Genomic DNA, 17864 nt, shown 5'->3' on the forward strand with positions numbered 1-17864 from the left:
CCCCCCCCCCACACCCCCTCCACCCCACCCCCGTGCCCTCCATCCGCAGTCCTGATGGGCTATCATGAACAGGTGAGATCAGCACGTGAGGCAAGCCGGGAAGTCCCTAGACCCATCCCACTAGCAGCCAAGCAGCCTGTTGCTCCGATGCTCCAGGCACCCTTCAAGCAGAAACAGACCCGAGGTAGAGGCAGCCAGGCTGAGTAGGCTTCTGGGTGCTGCAAACAGCGGCACAGTTGTCTCACAACAGAAAGGGTCCCCTGCTCCTCTCTACTGTTCTCCCTTGCAGCAAGGCCCGGCACTGGTGTGATCACCACACTGGTGTGAACACAGAGGGAGTAGACAGTTTAGCAATGTGCTTTTCTATGATCCTCACACGCGCCAGCCATATGCTTTCCTGTGGGCCCCTCCCGCACAACCCTGTGAGGTAGGATTGTCACCCCCCCCCCCAATTTTCCGGATGTAGAAACCAGAGGCTCGAAAAAGAGACTCCGTGTAAAGTAAAGGGGCACAGTGAGGAAACAGGGGTCAACCTGAAAACCCAGGGCTTTTCACTCCAGGCATTCTACTGCCCACATAAGGCAAGGGGTCAGCGGTAAACAAGTGTCTAAGACAGTGGGTCTTGCAGCTCAGACACTGGAGCTCTCGTGAGCATACAGGCTAGCCTTGGGAGGGGTCCAGTGGATTGCGTCTTAGTGACCATGATTCAATAGCATTAATTTTCACCATAAGTCATTGAACCAGGGGCCGGGTAGGCGATTGTGGTTTCCCACCAGGTAGAGAGGTCTCAGAAAAGTCCTTAGAAGAGTATGCTTGCCAAACACAGTGGGTGCTTCCTACCCAGAAACCAATGCCACTTCCTTGCAGGGAGCTGGCAGAGAGCAGGACACTCTGCTTCACACCTTGTGGGAATCAGTTATGATTAAGATTCCACCCTGAGTCCTAGAAAGCATATTCCCCATGCCCTGAGCGACCTTTCATGGGGGAGGGGAGAGTCCCATAAGGTCAAAGAAGTTGGGATTAGGACATTTGTCAGGTAGAACATTATTAAAAATTAATTTGGCAGGTAAAGAGTGCTTTAAGGGAGGTTAACAGTACCGATTAGAAAAAAAGTTAGGAAGTAGACATTTAAAAAATAAAAATAAAAAGAACCCCAGCCAGCCCGGCTCACCTGGTGCCTACTGTGGGGGCCACATTGGGTGCCCATGGGTGTAGGGGATTCCTAACAAAAATATCTGCATGTTCTAACAGATCTGATTGAATGTAAGATCAATGATAACAGAAAAGAGGAGCACACAGACCTTCTGACTGACATGGCGTGTGCTTCCTCCTCCTCCTCCTCCTCTAAGACCTTTCCCAGTGCCACAGCTCTACAAGACCATGGGAGAGCTGGCCCCTCCTGAGTATACAGACAGTAGGGCACCTCTCTGAAGCCCAGTCTGCTGGGGACACGGAATGTTTGCATCCTAGCTACCTGTTAGAAGTCTTTCTCTCCTACTCTACTGTGAACGGGTTGAAGACAGGACAGGAAGTTCTGTACCTTTCTGTCTCCACATCGAGTGTGAAGTGGGCTACTCACGACCCTTTGATCATAAGCGCCCAGGGATCAGCCCAGCCAGACGTGGTGGCAACAAGAGTATGTGCCCAGGGGAATACCTTTGGCAGCAACTTTGCTCTAGAGTCACTGAGCATGCTTCTCTGTCTTGTCCCAAGTGTTTGCTTCTCCTCACGCCCCTACCTCCAACGCCCCTCCCCCTCCTGCACCTGGCACAATTTGTGGTTTAGGAGAGTTTCTCTAAGATGTGAAATCCATACCTAAGGGGAGATTTCAAGCCACAGAGGATGCTGGTTTGTGAGAATGTCACCATTCAGTTGGAGAGAGAGAGAGAGAGAGAGAGAGAGAGAGAGAGAGAGAGAGACAGACAGACAGACAGACAGACAGAGACAGAGAGAGACAGAGAGAGACAGAGAGAGACAGAGAGAGAGAGAGAGAGAGAGAGAGAGAGAAGTCTAGTTTTGGCAACCCTGGTGAACAATTGGATCTTTCCCCCATCCATGTGGAGGCAGGGAGTGGAGGAGGAAGCTGCCTAGGAAGAATGTGTGTGTGGTAGGACTCTGGGCTCCCATACCCTGTAGCTGCTGGGAAGGCCCGCCGAGTTGGCCTCCTTGCCATCAGGCTCCAGAGCTCTTGCCAACAAAAATCTCCTCAAGTGCAAGCAGCAGGCTGGGCCCTGGTGAACAAAAACACTCCCTTCAAGCAGTGGTAACCCAAAGATCAGTCATAGAAATGACTTCCGGAGAAGAAGGGGAATGCCTGGCTAGGGGGGACACGCAGTGCTCAACAGTGAATGTTCCGGAAGCCGGACAGCGTGGCTTTCCCGAGCAAGTAGATGTCTTCATCTGTTCCTTCATTGAGATGCTTTACCATATTCTTCTCGAAGAGGAGGGGGTGGTAGGCGCCCATCGTGCAGGCACTGTCGAAGAACTTCTGGTAATAGTAGCACACATCCGTCTTGCGCTTGGATGGGAGGAACTCGTAGACGTCCACCTGGTCACACAGTGTCATCATGATGACGATTCCTGGGGAGGGGAGCAGACGTGAGTCATGTTCAGCTGCCCCGAGCCACCCTCAGCTCTGTCCCCGTGACCGCGGCTGCTCAGCTCATGAGTTTCATGAGCACTCTGTCCCCGTGACCGCGGCTGCTCAGCGCCTTGAGTTTCATGAGCACTCTGTCCCCGTGACCGCGGCTGCTCAGCTCATGAGTTTCATGAGCACTCTGTCCCCGTGACCACAGCTGCTCAGCGCCTTGAGTTTCATGAGCACTCTGTCCCCGTGACCGCGGCTGCTCAGCTCATGAGTTTCATGAGCACTCTGTCCCCGTGACCGCGGCTGCTCAGCGCCTTGAGTTTCATGAGCACTCACCTAGAGTTCTATCTACTCCTGGGATTCCCAGCCTGGATTTTTCTGAGAAAGTCGAAGCCATCAGACTGGTCTGTTGTCTACCTTTGTACCCCCCACCCCCCCAACCCCAACACCGAGGCCACGTCCTGGTACATGATAGATAAACCTTCCACGGTGCTAGAGTTTTAAAGGACTCTGTTAGTGATTTTTATCAACGGAGTAAGCCGATGTGACTGAGCCAACGACAACAACAACGAATCCAATGCTATCACTTGTGTGCTTAGCACTTCCTAGCATTGCTTCACCCTGCCAAAGCCTCACAGAGAACTGAGGAGGCTATTTTATAGAATACCTGTAGCACCGTAGTTCTGAGGACGGAAAACTTCTCCCCTTAGTTAGGATAAGACAAGCCTGGACCCTGGCTGGTTGAGTTCTCTGGCTTGTGCAAGACGCGATGCCTCTATGTACCTCAGACTTTTCATCTGCTCCTAGACGTATGCAATACTCTACCATGTGGGTTATTGTTAGGGTCAAATAAGAGCTCACTTGAAAGGGCCTCATTAATATAAGGCATCTATTTTTTAAAAATAATTTATTTAGTTTTATTTTATGTGCATTAGTGTGAGGGGTGTCAGATCCCTTGGAACTGGAGTTACAGACAGTTGTGAGCCGCCATGTGGGTGCTGGGAATTGAACCCGGGTCCTTTGGAAGGGCAGGCAGTGCTCTTAACCACTGAGCCATCCTTCCAGCCCCCTTATACGGCATCTATTAAACAGAGCAGCTTTCAACTGAGAGCGAAGCTACAGACTGTGGCAGCTGCCTTGTTCTAGAAGAATCATACACTGGAAAACCATGTCTGCTTTCCGATTGCCCCTGGCTCAATGAGGCACCACAGAAGCTCCCCTACGAATGACAGGGGGGGGGAAGCATTTCTCAGTAAGGCCTGAGAGCATGGGGGTGGGGTGCAGGGGCAGTGTAGCTAAGATTGAGAACAGGGCCAACAACAGGGCAATGGAGCAACAGAAGTGTGTTCTTCAGCTCGTCCCACTATTGCTGCAGTAAAAGTTCCCGGAAGAACCCAGGTGTGCGTACCTGACAGCTGAAGCACAGGGTATGAAGGGGGTGCCACACCATAGGGACCCTAACTTCTTTCATCTCTGCCTCTAATAGAAAAGTATGCTACTCGTTTGCGCAGGGAACATTCACCACGCCGGACCCACAAGGATGAACACAAGACAGACTTCTCGTCTGGGAGGTAGACGTAAACTACACAGCGGTGAGTCCCGGGAACCATCTGCTTAAAAGTGTTCCGCTATAGGTAACCATGGAAGGAGTGTGCATCCCTCTGCCCAGACAGCCTGTGTGCTCATGGAAACGCCCCGTGGTTCATCCAGAGAGAAAGGGAGGGAAGGATAGATGGGCACCAAGAACGGAGAGACATGGAGAGAGCTTAAGAAGAGAAACTGTGACCAGCATTCCATCCCACATCCACTTCCCACACCACCCCACACAGGCAAGCTTGCCCATCTCCTCTCAGGGTTGCAACTAAGGCATCCGTAAAGGCTGGAGTGGTACAATTAACTTTTCGCCTGTCTCAGGTTCCAAACATGATTCTGCAGAGCAGGGTTATCAGTTCTGTCTGTATCCAAATACGTAACCTTTTGTTCACTATGATTTTTGGCACTGTGATATTTTTTTCAAATATATCACACCAAAATATTACTTCATGAAGCCGGGCATGGTGGCACACTCCTTTTATCCCAGCACTTGGGAGGCAGAGGCAGGCGGATCGCTGTGAGTTCAAGGCCAGCCTGGTTTACAAAGCGAGTCCAGGACAGAGAGACACTGTCTCGAAAAAAAAAAATATTACTTGATGAATGAGTTTTAGCATGCTCTCTGAGTTGTGAGCCTGAGACAAGGGTCTTGCTCACTCCATCCAAGGTCCTATTTTCTCACTTCCTTCTTCTCTTCAGGCATGTTTCCTTTATTCCACGTCAAACCCTCCGTTCTCCGCTCCACAGAACTATCTCTGACCATCCAGCTAGCAGGAGTCTTCTCTCTTATAACAACACCAAGGACGTCTCCTCGCTGTGGCACAAACAGAATGTGGCCATGGATGTCTGACTGAATTCCCTCAGCAGACATCCTAAGAACAAAAATTACATCTTGCTTGAGGTAGCACTTGGTACCTTGCACAAGAAGAACGGTGAATGAATGAGACCCAAGAAGGACGCCAATTATCTCTTCTACAAACACACGCCTGCTCGACGCCTGGACTCACCCAGCATGCCGGAGGATGGGGGGTTTGGCTGGATCTGATCTGGAGAGATTTCCTGAATGATGTCCCACAGTTCCCACGGCATCTGAGGCCGGAGGATATAGACGGGCTGGGCGGGGTTCTGCCTGCGGTACTGCTGGTACTTCTCGAAGAAGTTGTAGTCTGGCTTCTGATACCACTGAAAGAGAAGGAAGGGGTGCGCTCAACAAAGATATGGGTTCCTTACACAATCATTCTTGCCAGAGGATCAGCCTTGTCTTGTGGTAGATCACACACTTCTCCAAATCACAGCCCTTAGTGGGTAGTGCAGTCGGGGCGGGGACACAGTCTATGCTGATAGGACAGTTGGGCTGGGTACACCTTGAGAATGCTTCAGAGTTCAGAGACCTCAAGTCTGGGAAAGGAGGTCTCTGCACCGTCTAAGATTTTACTCATTGTTTGTTTGTGTTTGAGCAGTTCTCACTATTTTGCCAAGGCTGGCCTTGAGCTCCGGGTGTCAAATGATCCTCCTGCCTCAGATTCGCCAGGAGCTGGGACCACTACGCCTTGGTCCTCTTACTATTGAAGGAGAGGAAACTGGGGCACACACTGTTGCATCTCTGGGCTCAGAGTCCTTCACTTGACTCAGGCAAAGATCAGTGAGAAGCCAAAGGCTGAAGAAGCAAGGACAGTGGGCAATTGCCATGCCGATTAGCCATCAGTGGGCATTTTAAGGGGTAAGCATGCCAAGGATAGAGCTATCTCTCTCCTGCTTCTTTAAAGCCATTCCCCTGAGGGCACAATAGCCCATGTCAAGAGATGCTAACCTACACATAGCCAAAAATAAGGAGACAGTTCCAGAAGGCCTGAGAATGTCGTGGTGCTGTGACTCATATCTTCCCTAAAAGAACTGACATTGCAGATCTGTGCCATTGAGGTAGGAAATCAAGCCTTGGCACAAGTGACTTCCTCTATCTCTTCTCGGCTTTCCCATTTGTAAAATGGGGGCTTCCATGCTTCCAGCTATTTCTTGGTAGCGTCACGACAGTGAAATGAGAGGAATGTAAGCATTCCAAGTGACTAACAGAAATGTGACGACACTACTGATAGGAATCACAGCAATTCCTGTCTTTTCCCCACTGAGGTTCATCAGGAGTCCAGTGATGACCACACTTTACTCCAGATTACCACTGGTCCAATATCCATCACTCCCAATACGTACCATCACTGAACTGTGCATCTGACCTCCAAGGAAAGGCATGAAGCGGGGCTGGAGAGGACAGGGAAGTTTCTGAGTGTGCTAGTCCCCGTGTAGTGGGCTGCCGAAAAACCCAAACAGCCAGGAATGGCTCAGATGTGACTTAGAAACAAGGGGAATCTGAGGGCAGATGGGAGACCCACTTACCTGTGAAACATTTGCGTGATACACAGATGGGTCCCACACAATTAGGATTCCTTCATGGTACAATCTGTCCTCCAGGAAGCGCCGGTTTGTGGTGACCAACTGCAGCAAGGAAGAGAAAAGCTGTAACGTGAGCATTTCTGGATAAATATTTGCCTCATAACAACTGGCATATTATCATGTTGGTACCATCTGAGGCCCAGAGCCCCATGAGGACCTAAGCTGGCTTAGCGCTTACCTTCAATGGAAAGAAAGGATCAATGCTAGTGGGAACTGTGTTTATAACAAGCTGTCAGTCACAGAGTAGAAAAGGTTCCTCAGACTCTGAGTCTAAGGGGTCACAGTGATAATGGTTACAGGACTCTAGCCTTGTAGCCATACCTTGCCTGGGGTAGCAGAAATGAAAGATAACGGCCCGTTTTCAAAGACGCCACTGGTACGCTTGGGCCTAGCTGTAGATACGCCGAGAATGCTGGATCCCTGCTAGCATCAGCCAATCCAGCTGCATCCCCACCCCAAATTACTAGCAGTCATGCTTACCTAATCATCCTGGACATGACAAAGCCATGTGTCTGGTTGGCTTTAAATAAACATAACAACAACAACAAAAAAACAAACATAGTGATGTGCCCATCCACTACCCATCTCTTGTAAGAAATTGACAAGTGTAAATGGCAGGGGAAGAATAATCACCAGACGAAATAGGCATTCCCTCTTGTTTACTCTGTGAGAAAGAGGGGCAGAGACAGATGCTCTGGCCTTTAAAACTGTTCTCCGAATTCAGTCAGTGTGCCCACTGCTCTGGGCTGATGTTCAGTCTTGCAAAGTCAAAGAATAATAAACTCACTGTCTTGCTTTGGCTACTCTGGGTCTCTGAAGCTTACGTTCTGAAGTGAGGGTCCTCCTGCCTCATGGGAGAAGTCATATTAGTGGTATTTAAATAGAATTAAGGACCTCTGGAAATCCTTTCAACCATCCACGGAGTTAAGTGTTTAGCCTGATGACATCATCTCTCATAGGGGCCGATACAGTCCATAGGTTCTTAACACCAAGGCAAGATCACTGTGTCTATGGCTGAGCACCAGAAGTGCGCAGTTCATGTGGAAGAACCAAGTGTACTAAAAAAAAAAAAAAAAATGTAGTTCAGATGCAGGTTCTCACCAAGCTAAGGAGATGGTCATCTGCAACTTACTGTGACTAAACTTAAAAAGAGTCAGGGCCCCGATTCCCTATCCTGCCCCGGCTGCAGATCAGCATTTAAATCTGTCTGGCTGAAAAATGAGTGTGTTGACCTTGATGGGACACTTTTACAAAACGCATTAAGAACCTTAAAACAAAAACTGTATTTAGGTTCAACAATACCACTTTAAGGAATTTATCCTGAGAAAGAATCTAAGTTCAAAGGAACGTATGCATGGGATCATTAATTGATTTATATCAAAATAAGAAAAGTGTGGAGCAGAAGGCAAAAGAGAAGATTTGGATACAGAAACATCCAACTCCATCCTTGTTTTTACCACTGATAGAGAGTGGCCAGGGCTGGGATCTACCAGAGAGAAAAAGGAAAAGCTTTCAAGCACCACTGTACCCCCTACCACACCCCCTGCTCCTCAAATGGCATGGTTCTGGATCGATCCATACCTATTCCTAACAGGCCAAGGTCAAATATTACCTCCAAGAAAGACTCCCTGAGACCGATGGAGGGGCTGCCAGTGCGCGTTCCTGCCCTACTCCCACCATGGCTACTTCTTTGTGGTCTTGATAGACTTCCTCGCCATCTCTAGATCTGAAATGTCTTGCCCCCACACACCACATCCTATAAGGCCTTGCCTAAGGTACCAGCCAATGCTGGGAAACACGAAGCTTTTCACCAAGGCTCCTGGACTTATCCGATAGGGCAGCATGACCTGGTTCAAAGGATCCTGATGAGGAAGGGGTGAGACCATGAGGAGGAGACTCAGACATCCCCATAGCAACAGAGCTTAGAGAAACATCTACCAAGAAAAGGTTACTCCAGGGAGATAGGTGTTGCTACTCGAAGCAACCTTCCCATTCATAAAGTAACAAATACTGATACATAGAAAGCAAGTGAACACACACACACACACACACACACACACACACACACACACACACACACTAGTTTGAGGGGTGTTACTTATCTGTGGTTACACACGACTCTACTGTCTAGACCTTACCTCTAACTACTTGGGACATTTTTCTTCCCAGACCACTTTCTCTCAGTACAGGGCTGTGCCCAGTCATATTCAAATGATGAAAATCTGAGTCACAGTGGGTCTGTATTTAGAGACAGGGCCTTTAGGGAGGTACGGGGGTGGAGGTGGGGTAGGGTTAAATGAGGCCATCGGGTGGAGCCCTAGTCCACTAAGTGTGATGTCTTTATGAGAGTCTTTGTGCATGTGTGGGAAGAAAGGTCAAGTGAGGGCACAGTAAGAAGATGGCCGTCAGGAGAAACCAACTGTGATGCCACCATCACCTGGGATTCTGGCCTCTATGACTATGAGAAAATAAGTTTCTGTAGATTTTTATCATATGGTATTCTACTATGGCAGCTTGGGCTAGCTAAAGTATCCTCTGTGTGTGTATGTGTGTGCATGCTTTCTGCAAGTGTGCAAGCATATGAGTATGCTTTGTGAGACTATCTGAACACCAAAGAAGGAATCTAAGTGCTTGAAGCTCTCAAAGGAAAGGCATATGAACAGCCACACCTCTGCTCTTACAAAAGTAAAATAGTTTTAAAACAGAAAAAAATATTTTCAACTAAAAAAAATAAATAAATAAAGCATTGCTCTAATGGGATTCTGAGTGTTGATCTAATAGTGCAACAAAAGTTGCCACAAATCGAAGCGAAGATAGCTTCGAACAAAAAAGTAATCTATTAATGTTAAGTAGAGAGCAAAATTTTGATGACCAGACTACAACTATATATATTAAAGTGTTCACTTACGGACCACAGGGGAAAATAGTAATTATATGGCAGAAGGACAGGTAACACTGTATCTAGGTGATCAAAATAAAATCAGTAACAAGGGGGAGATAGATGCAGCCTCCTTATGTGTTATTTTAAGGCAACTGTATGAACTTGTAGGTCCTTGCACTTACATATAAACCTAGTTACTAGGGAAACCAGGGATGCTAAGTAGGCAGGTTGGCATCTCAAAGGAAGGGCTGCATAACCTGTTTCCCACCCTGAAGGCTGGGAATAGAAGTAGTTACTATACTGATGACCTCTGTGTTATTTGTTTTTTTCCCCCTCTGTGTTATTTGTATACACTGGCTAGCTGCCCAACCCCCAAGCCTTACAAGATTTACTACGCAATTATTTTGTTGTTGTTTGTTTGTTTGTTTGTTTTGGTTGTTGTTGTTTTTTGAGACAGAGTTTCTCTGTGTAGCCTTGGCTGTCCTGGATGCTCTGTAGACCACACTGGCCTCGAACTCACAGAGATCCACAGGCCTCTGCCTCCCAAGTGCTGGGATCACAAGGCGTGCACCACCCATGCCCGGATGATGCAATCATATTTTAAACTCTGTTATAAACACAGGATTTGAGTTATCACCAAGGAAACTTTTTTTTCCCCCAAATTGTGCTGTACTTAAATATGCCTTAAAACCGCCTGGTGTAAGACTCCTGAAGTTCAAACCAACACTGGTTACTGAGTCACATTGAACTGAGTTTCTTTCTCGCTTCCTCTTGCAGGCCTAGGTGGTCACAGAGACACCCCACCCCCACCCCCCGCCCCAGGCCACAGCATCCTTATGTACTTTTCCATGCAGGAATATATACAATTAATCTAATACTGAGAAAACAATGGAGGAAGCCAAAGTAAGAAACATACCGGTTATGGGGATTGAACCAAAAAGGAACGTGGATTATAAAAGAGATGGCTTCTAATTTATAGGGCTTGATTATGACCTAGGATTCAACAGTGACCTCATGAAAAGAACCATGGGTCCCACTGCTGTTCCCTTGTTCAGCTGCAAAGGTCATGGGTACCTAGCCCCCCTGGACACAGTGTGTTTTGGGTTATACTTTTACAGGCTTTGTGTATGTGTGAGATGGGGGATCTCCTTCTTCCACAAAAGTCCTCGTGGAGAGAAACTGTACTGTGCAACCTAAACAGCGGTCCTTGTTGATGTGTCTTCAGTTGATGGAACAGATTCTGGGGAAGCTGGGCATACAAAAACAGATAGTCCATACAAAGAAGAGGGGACACAGAGCAGGTCAAAGTTCTAACCTGGGGCTTTTAGACAAGATGGTTTCAATGTCAAGTCAGGGCCCTCTTCCAATCCCCGGAATGATAAGAATGCGCCTGCTGGTCAAAACTAAGATGCCCCAGGATCCAAACCTGTCACACAGTTCAACTTCCAAACCATGAGGCCAAATATATCAGTCAATATCTCTTCGTAATAAAAAGGTGAACTCAAGTTTGCAGAAAGAGGGTGTGCTTGTGTTGAACATTCTAGAACTTTAGAAATTGTGGAGACTTGAATGTTGCAGACTTGGGGCCCTCATTACAAATGATCTTGAGCTATCTTGGCCTCCACTGTCCTCCTTTGAATAGGACCCAACACCCTTGAAACTATTGGGTACATCTTTTGGAATTTATGAATGGATCCTAGTGTCCACCAAACATTAGATAGCATCTGAACTATAGAGCAGAACTTTTCGCTCTTTGCTGTGACCTGTCTACCTAATATTGCAACAATGAACTGAAAAGCATGTTGATTTATGACTTTCTTGGCTCTGTTACTATACAATCTTCATGAAATTGTTCCCACACTTGAATATGAAATTTGTTCCTGAGCTATGGTCACTGGAGAAGAAACTTACTTACTGTCCCCCATTTGAGGTGAAAATAGTGTTTCTTGCATTGACCAAGTCTTCAAGAAACTCAGTGCAAATGAAACGTATCTCAACAGAATGAAAGCTACATACAACACATTCATACCAACATGATAGAAAATGGGAAAGCCTTAACATATTAGCACTAAAATCAGGAACAAGACAAGAATGTCCACTTCCTGTTATTATTCAATGAAGTGCTGGAAATCTTAGCTAGAGCAATAAGAAAAACAAGAAAAAAGGAAACAAATTTAAAAAGGAGGAAGTCAAAATATCTCTATTTGCAGATGATAAGATTCTATTGGGGATGGGCTGGAGAGATGGCTCAGAAGGTAAGAGCACTGACTACTGTTCCAGAGGTCCTGAGTTCAATTCCCAGCAACCATATGGTGCCTCACACCCACCTACAGCATGATTTGATGCCCTCTTCTGGCCTGCAGGAGTAAATACAGACAGAGCACTGGATACTAAATAAATAAATTAATAAATCTTTAAAAACCTTAAAAAAAAAAAGATTCTATTGGGGGCGCCATCCTCAAACATCAATGGAAAAGCCTTAGCACTGGTAAACAGTTTGAACAAAGTAGCAGGATACAAAAGTAAGTACTCCTCGTACATACCAACAGCAAACATACTGAGGAAGAAATTGGGGAGTCCATCCCATTTGCAACTGATGATGGTAGTGGTTAGAGAAATGGCTCAGTAGTTAAGAGGATTTATTGTCCCTACAGTAAGTTGGAGTACTATTCCCAGCACTCACTTGGCAACTCATAATAGCTTGTGCCAGAGTATCTGACTCCCTTTCTCTTCTGGCCTACTCAAATACCAGGCATATATGAGATGCTCTTATACACATGCAAGGAACACACATACCCATAAAAAAATAAATCTTTAACTAACAATAATACTTAGGAATAAATGTAACCAAGTAAGTAAAATACTTTGACAATGAAAACTTTAAAGCACTCAAAAGAGAAATTGAAAAACAGACTAGAAGACAGGAAGACCTCCAATACTTATAATTTTGAGAAATTAGTATTTAAAAAATGATCACCTTATGATTTAACACAACCCTCATCAAATTTCTAGTGTCATTCTCCACAGAAATTAAAAAAACAAAAAACAAAACAAAAAACCAACCAAACGTCAGAATTCATTTGGAAGCACAAAACACTTTGAATAGGCGAAGCCATCCTGAGTGAAAACAAAACAAAACAAAGACAAAAAATAAAGGTGTCATGTCTTACTAAATCTGATTTCAATTTGTATCACTAAGCCGTAGCAACAATCATAGCATGGTATGGTACAAAACAGTAACGTAGATGAATGAAACATAACAGAAGGTCTAGATACGAACCTACACAGAAAGAGCCACCTGATTTTTGACAAAGATGCCAAAAATACTCATTGGAGAAAAGACAGCCCCTTTTAACAAACAGTACTAGGACCACTGGGCATTTGCACAGAGCACACAGAAGTCCTTAGTATACACATCCTTAGTGTAATCAACTCCAAATGGAAAAGTGTAGTCCTGCGATCCGAGTCACCAAAGGGAAACCACTTCAAGACCCAGGCACAGGTGTGGACCTCCTGAACACTACTCCAGTCACTCAGGCAGTAAGGCCAACAGTTGATGGATGAGGACTGCTGGAAATTAAAAGCTTCTCTACAACAAAGAAAGCAATTAAGTAAGTGAAAAGGCAGGCTACACAATGGGAGAAAAGCCCATGTATATGGCAGAGGATTAAAATATAGAAAATATGGGGCAGCTGTGGTGGCACACTCCTTTAGTCACAGTACATGGGAGGCAGAGGCAAGAGAATCTCTGTGAGTTCGTTTGAGGCCAGCCTGGTCTACAAAGCGAGTCCAGGACAGCCAAGGCTACGCAGAGAAACTGTCTTGAAAAAGCAAACCAAACCAAAATGAAACACATACACACACACACACACACACACACACACACACACACACACGCGCGCGCACACACAAAGCAAACAGTAAATGGCTTAACGAACTGAAAAGAGTTTTCAAGGGAGGAAATATAATTGACCAATAAATATTCCCCAAGTCCTGGGAAACACAAATTGAAATTGCTTTACATTTCCGCCTTACCCCAGTGTAACAGAACCCTACAGCTCATATGTTTGAATGCTTACTTAGTCCTCAGGTGGTGGGACTGTTTGGGAAGAACTAGGAGGCGTGGCCTTGTTGGAGGAGGCGTGTCACTGGAGATGGGAACTCAGGTTTCAAAAGCCCAAGCCACGCTCAAGGGCATGCACGCCAGCGCGCGCGCAGGCATGCATTCTCCCTCCCTCTCCCTCCTCCTCTCCTTCTCCTCCTCCTCCTCCTTCTTCTCTCTCTCTCTCTCTCTCTCTCTCTCTCTCTCTCTCTCTCTGTCTCATTCTCTCCCCCCCCCTGCAACCTATGGATCTGATGTAAGCTCCCAGTAGTCCCAGGGCCATGCTTGCCCGCCTGGTCTGCCATGTTCCCTACCATGATGACTGTGGCTTAACCAGGGGACCTGTCAGCAAGCCTCCTATTAAATACTTTCTTTCCTACATTTGTCTTGGTCATGGTGTTTCATCACAGTAAAGGAACAGTAACTAAGACACCAATCAGAACGGCTATCGTCAAGGAAACAAGCAACAAGATAGAACAGGCAACAAGAAATGTCACGGAAGGGACCACTTATTCACTGTTGGTAGAGTATAAACTGAAATCGGTGGGGATGGTCCGTGAAAAAGGTAACAGCAGAACCAGAACTACCGTCTGATGTTGGGGTAATTGGTAACTGTGGGTTCCCAAGTCGGATGAGGGGCAGTTTAAGTGTTAACCATACTCCAGACATCTCTCAGAGAGCATGGCAGGAGTGGGCCTGCTCTCTACCCAAATCACGCTTGGGCCTAACACAACTCCAAAGACAAAGGCGACATCATGATAAAGTCAGCTAGGCTTCCACCTCTCCCCCCGCAAACCAAACCCCGGCCCCCCCAGAGAAATGGTTTCTCAGAAATAGGTGGGTCATTAACATTTGCCTGTCTTCAACCCAGTTTCCATATGCAAATCAGGAACATTTCCTCCCTGGTCCTTTTGTCCTATTCCGCCCCCCCCCCCACTCCCTACCTTCCTGACTCAGGCTACAGAGGCTAGCCCCCATTTCAATAACCAAGCTGTCCTCCAAAAGTCTCCTGGGTCCTTCAAACCCACTGCACTCACTGTTGCCAGAGACCCTGCTCCCCAGCTCCTCTGTGTAGGCTCAATTTTCTTAACCAATATATTTTATTAACAACTTAGTGACCAAGCATACGTCACTTATAACCCGACTAACCAAAACAGTAGGAAATGAGGATTAATGGACACAATAACAAAACTTTAAGGAATACAGTTCCGAGGCATGATTCTCCAGGCGTGAGCCGTAAGATTTCTTCCACTGGAACCTGGGGTAACTAGAACCCCAGAGCCTTAGCAGGAGCCGGAGCCCCGAAGCCTTCCCTCGAGCTGTTTTCTCTAGGAGCGTCTTGAAGTGCAGCAATGAACAGCCAAATCTATCCCAAGTCTCCAAAAAGCCCCGCCGCCAGTTCTGGGCTCATTTATAGATTTCTTCCCAGAGTCTGTTCATGGGATCTTTTCAGCTGGCAACAGTTAAGCTCCTGCACGAGGTGGTTGCTCTTCTAGTGAATTAACCTTACTTGTTCTCTCACAAGACCGTTCCGATCCCACACTTGGGATCCTAAAGAACAGGTTTCTCTCCTCCACCTCTGTATCCTGAGATCACTGGCTGACAGGTAACCTACCCTCACACATATTGTATCAACTGGCTATGAAGGTGTGGCCCCTGTATTCTCAACTGGTAACTGCTGTGCCAGGCGGCACCAGGCTAGCAGGATATGTAAATGTTTGACCCTTCCCCCACATGCCTAAAAAGAAAAGACCAGCCGTGGTGGGGGAGGTCAGCTAGGCCTCAGTGTGACCAAAAGGCAACACACTACCAGCTTAGTCCAGGACTGCTGGTTGGTTCAGAAGGAGCAGTTGTGGAATCTCTCCCACTGTGCTAACAGCTTTTCTGGGTGAGAAAGAAGTGTGGCGTTTGAGGACTGAAGAGTTGGTGCCTGGAGCTGGGGCAGGAAGAGAAAGGCAGAGGGACAGGAGCAGAGCAGGGAGAGCCATGTGGTAGGGACAGGGACAAAGTGGCAGGGAAGTTGGGTTAACTGGCTAGTTGAGAGACTGCCCCCAGAAAAATGGCCTACAACCTTATCCTCTATACAAATGTCTCTGCATCTTTATTGTTAAACCCCAGGCGGGATCCCCCAAAAGCACCTGCAATAATATGACCCGGCTCTACCACTCCTGGACATAGACCCAAAGGGCTTTGTAGCTACTACTAACAACAGCTGCTCATTCACATTTGATAATGCTCTATTCACAATATTTAGACCATGGGCATAATTCATCTGCTGATGAACACATAATGAAAATGCGGTGTGTGTACACAGTAGAACTTTATTCAACTGTAAAAAAAAAAAATGTGAAATTTATTGGGAAACGAGAGGAGCTGGAAAAATACTGAATTAAATGAGGTAAATCCAGGCTCAGAGAGACAAATGTGGCGAGTTCTCATTGTAACTGCTCACGTTTCTTCTGTGAGTGTCTCTCTGTGGGAGTGGGTGCACGTGGGGCTCAGGAGAGGGAGGAGCCACATCTTAAAGGAATGGAGTGGGAAAGGTAACAGAATACACAGGGAAGACACAGAAGACGAAATACCCGGCAAGAACAGGAAGCGGAAACATGAGAAGGGGCGGGGAGGGAGAAAGGGGTCAACAAAGGATTTGCAGAACTTCCAAAAGAAAAACCTGCCGTCTTTGTAAAGTAATTTAAAAAGATAAACATTTAAACAATACGCAAAAAGAAAAATCACCCCACTCCCTTTAGCTGTGTTTCTGTGGGACAGAAAGCCATACACACTGTTCCTTCCAACACCTGTCTGTCCTCACCTCAGGGAAACTTAAATATGTAGAGGCTGGGAGGTGGCTAAGCTAGGTCATGCATGCAGATACCCGGGCTCGGTTTCCAACAGTGTAAAACTGTAAACAAAACAAAACAAAAACATAAAAGCTGCTTTGGGGCTTCAGGTACCACCTGTAGGTAAAGCGACCCATATCCAATCCCGACTGTGTACCCAATTGCTTACGTCCTTTTTGCTTTTTTCAGTGTGACTCACTCAACTCAACTACTTGAGCCTAAATGACTTTGGGTGGCACAGTGACCAAACTTCACATCATAAAAATCAAATCTGGTAACGACAGTGTAGGCCTCCAACCAGACCCATGACTAGTAGCAATGAGCATTTAAAAGTAAACATATGCGGACAAAAGGCTATACTGCATGATACACTACAGCTTCTATGATAAGACTTATTGTTTGTTTCTTTTATTTTACTGAGGGGAGGAGAGGGATTTTGGTGCAAATCATAAACATTCAATAAAAGTATTAAAACAAAAAAAGAACAGAACAGAAAAGAAAAGAAAAGAAAGACATGGAGCTCCAGGCATAGTATTTAATAACCAGGACTCACTATGACCTCAGAACTGGCACCAGTGAATATGAAGCTAACGCAGCACACTGGTTGCTAAGCACAGGACGAGGCTCTCTCCTGGGGCTCCAGATGTTTCCAAAGAAGCCGCCTTACGCACGTACGCACGCACGTACACACGCACGTACGCACGCACGCACGCACGCCTGCCCGCCTGCCTCACTGCACCCCTGCAAGCACACATGGACTCTCTTGTCCCAACCGCTCTTCATTCAGGCCCACTGCGCACATCAGGTGCACAGAAAGCATCTCAAACCGATAGTTAAAAGCTGTTTTCAGTATCTGCCTCCTAGAAGGGTAAAGGGGTAGATTTGGGCTTTAAAAATCTCTCCAAATGCCGAGTGGTGGTGGCGCACGCCTTTAATCCCAGCACTTGGGAGGCAGAGGCTGCTGGATCTCTGTGAGTTCGAGACCAGCATGAAAACCTGGGCATAGGGATGTAATCTCAGTGCCAGGGTGTTGGGGGACGGTCTGATGTATTTTGATGCTAATTACTGCTTACTGTCTGTGACCCACCTTTTGCTTAATAAAAAGCCATCCCACCTGGGCAGGGCAGGAGACAGGTGGGGCTAGGAGAGAGAGAGAGGAATCCTGGGAAGAAGAAGGACGGCCACCAAGGAGAAAGGAGGAGGAGAAAGACCTGAAGTGAAGAGAGGAGGCCGCCATGGGTTAGCCAGAGGAGAAGCACATGGCCCGCGGCGTGGATGGAGAATCCGGCCCAGATGAAGAACATGAGCAAGTATATGGGATTATAGATGGGAGGTAGCTGGACAGAAGTTATTAGAAGCAGATGGCATGGGATTGAGGCAGGGATCCCATGCCTGCCCCACTATGGGAGGTAGTTTAGA

At 46.8% G+C, this 17864-nt stretch overlaps 1 protein-coding gene across 5 annotated transcripts in view; it reads right to left on the minus strand.

Moving 5' to 3' along the window:
- Positions 1–1885: 1885 nt before the first annotated feature.
- Positions 1886–17864, minus strand: part of ST6GAL1 (ST6 beta-galactoside alpha-2,6-sialyltransferase 1) — a 131689-nt gene continuing 115710 nt past the window's right edge. For all 5 annotated transcript variants that reach the window (XM_084801565.1, XM_084801566.1, XM_084801567.1 and 2 more), the window contains 3 exons: positions 6566–6664; positions 5185–5359; positions 1886–2580 (listed from right to left, as the gene is read on the minus strand). In XM_084801565.1, the coding sequence (XP_084657691.1) occupies positions 2339–2580; positions 5185–5359; positions 6566–6664 (516 nt within the window). In that variant the 3' untranslated portion in view covers positions 1886–2338. The remainder of the gene's footprint in view (positions 2581–5184; positions 5360–6565; positions 6665–17864) is intronic.

Source organism: Acomys minous (genome assembly GCF_964271855.1).
Source record: "Acomys minous genome assembly, chromosome: 11".
Taxonomy (NCBI): domain Eukaryota; kingdom Metazoa; phylum Chordata; class Mammalia; order Rodentia; family Muridae; genus Acomys; species Acomys minous.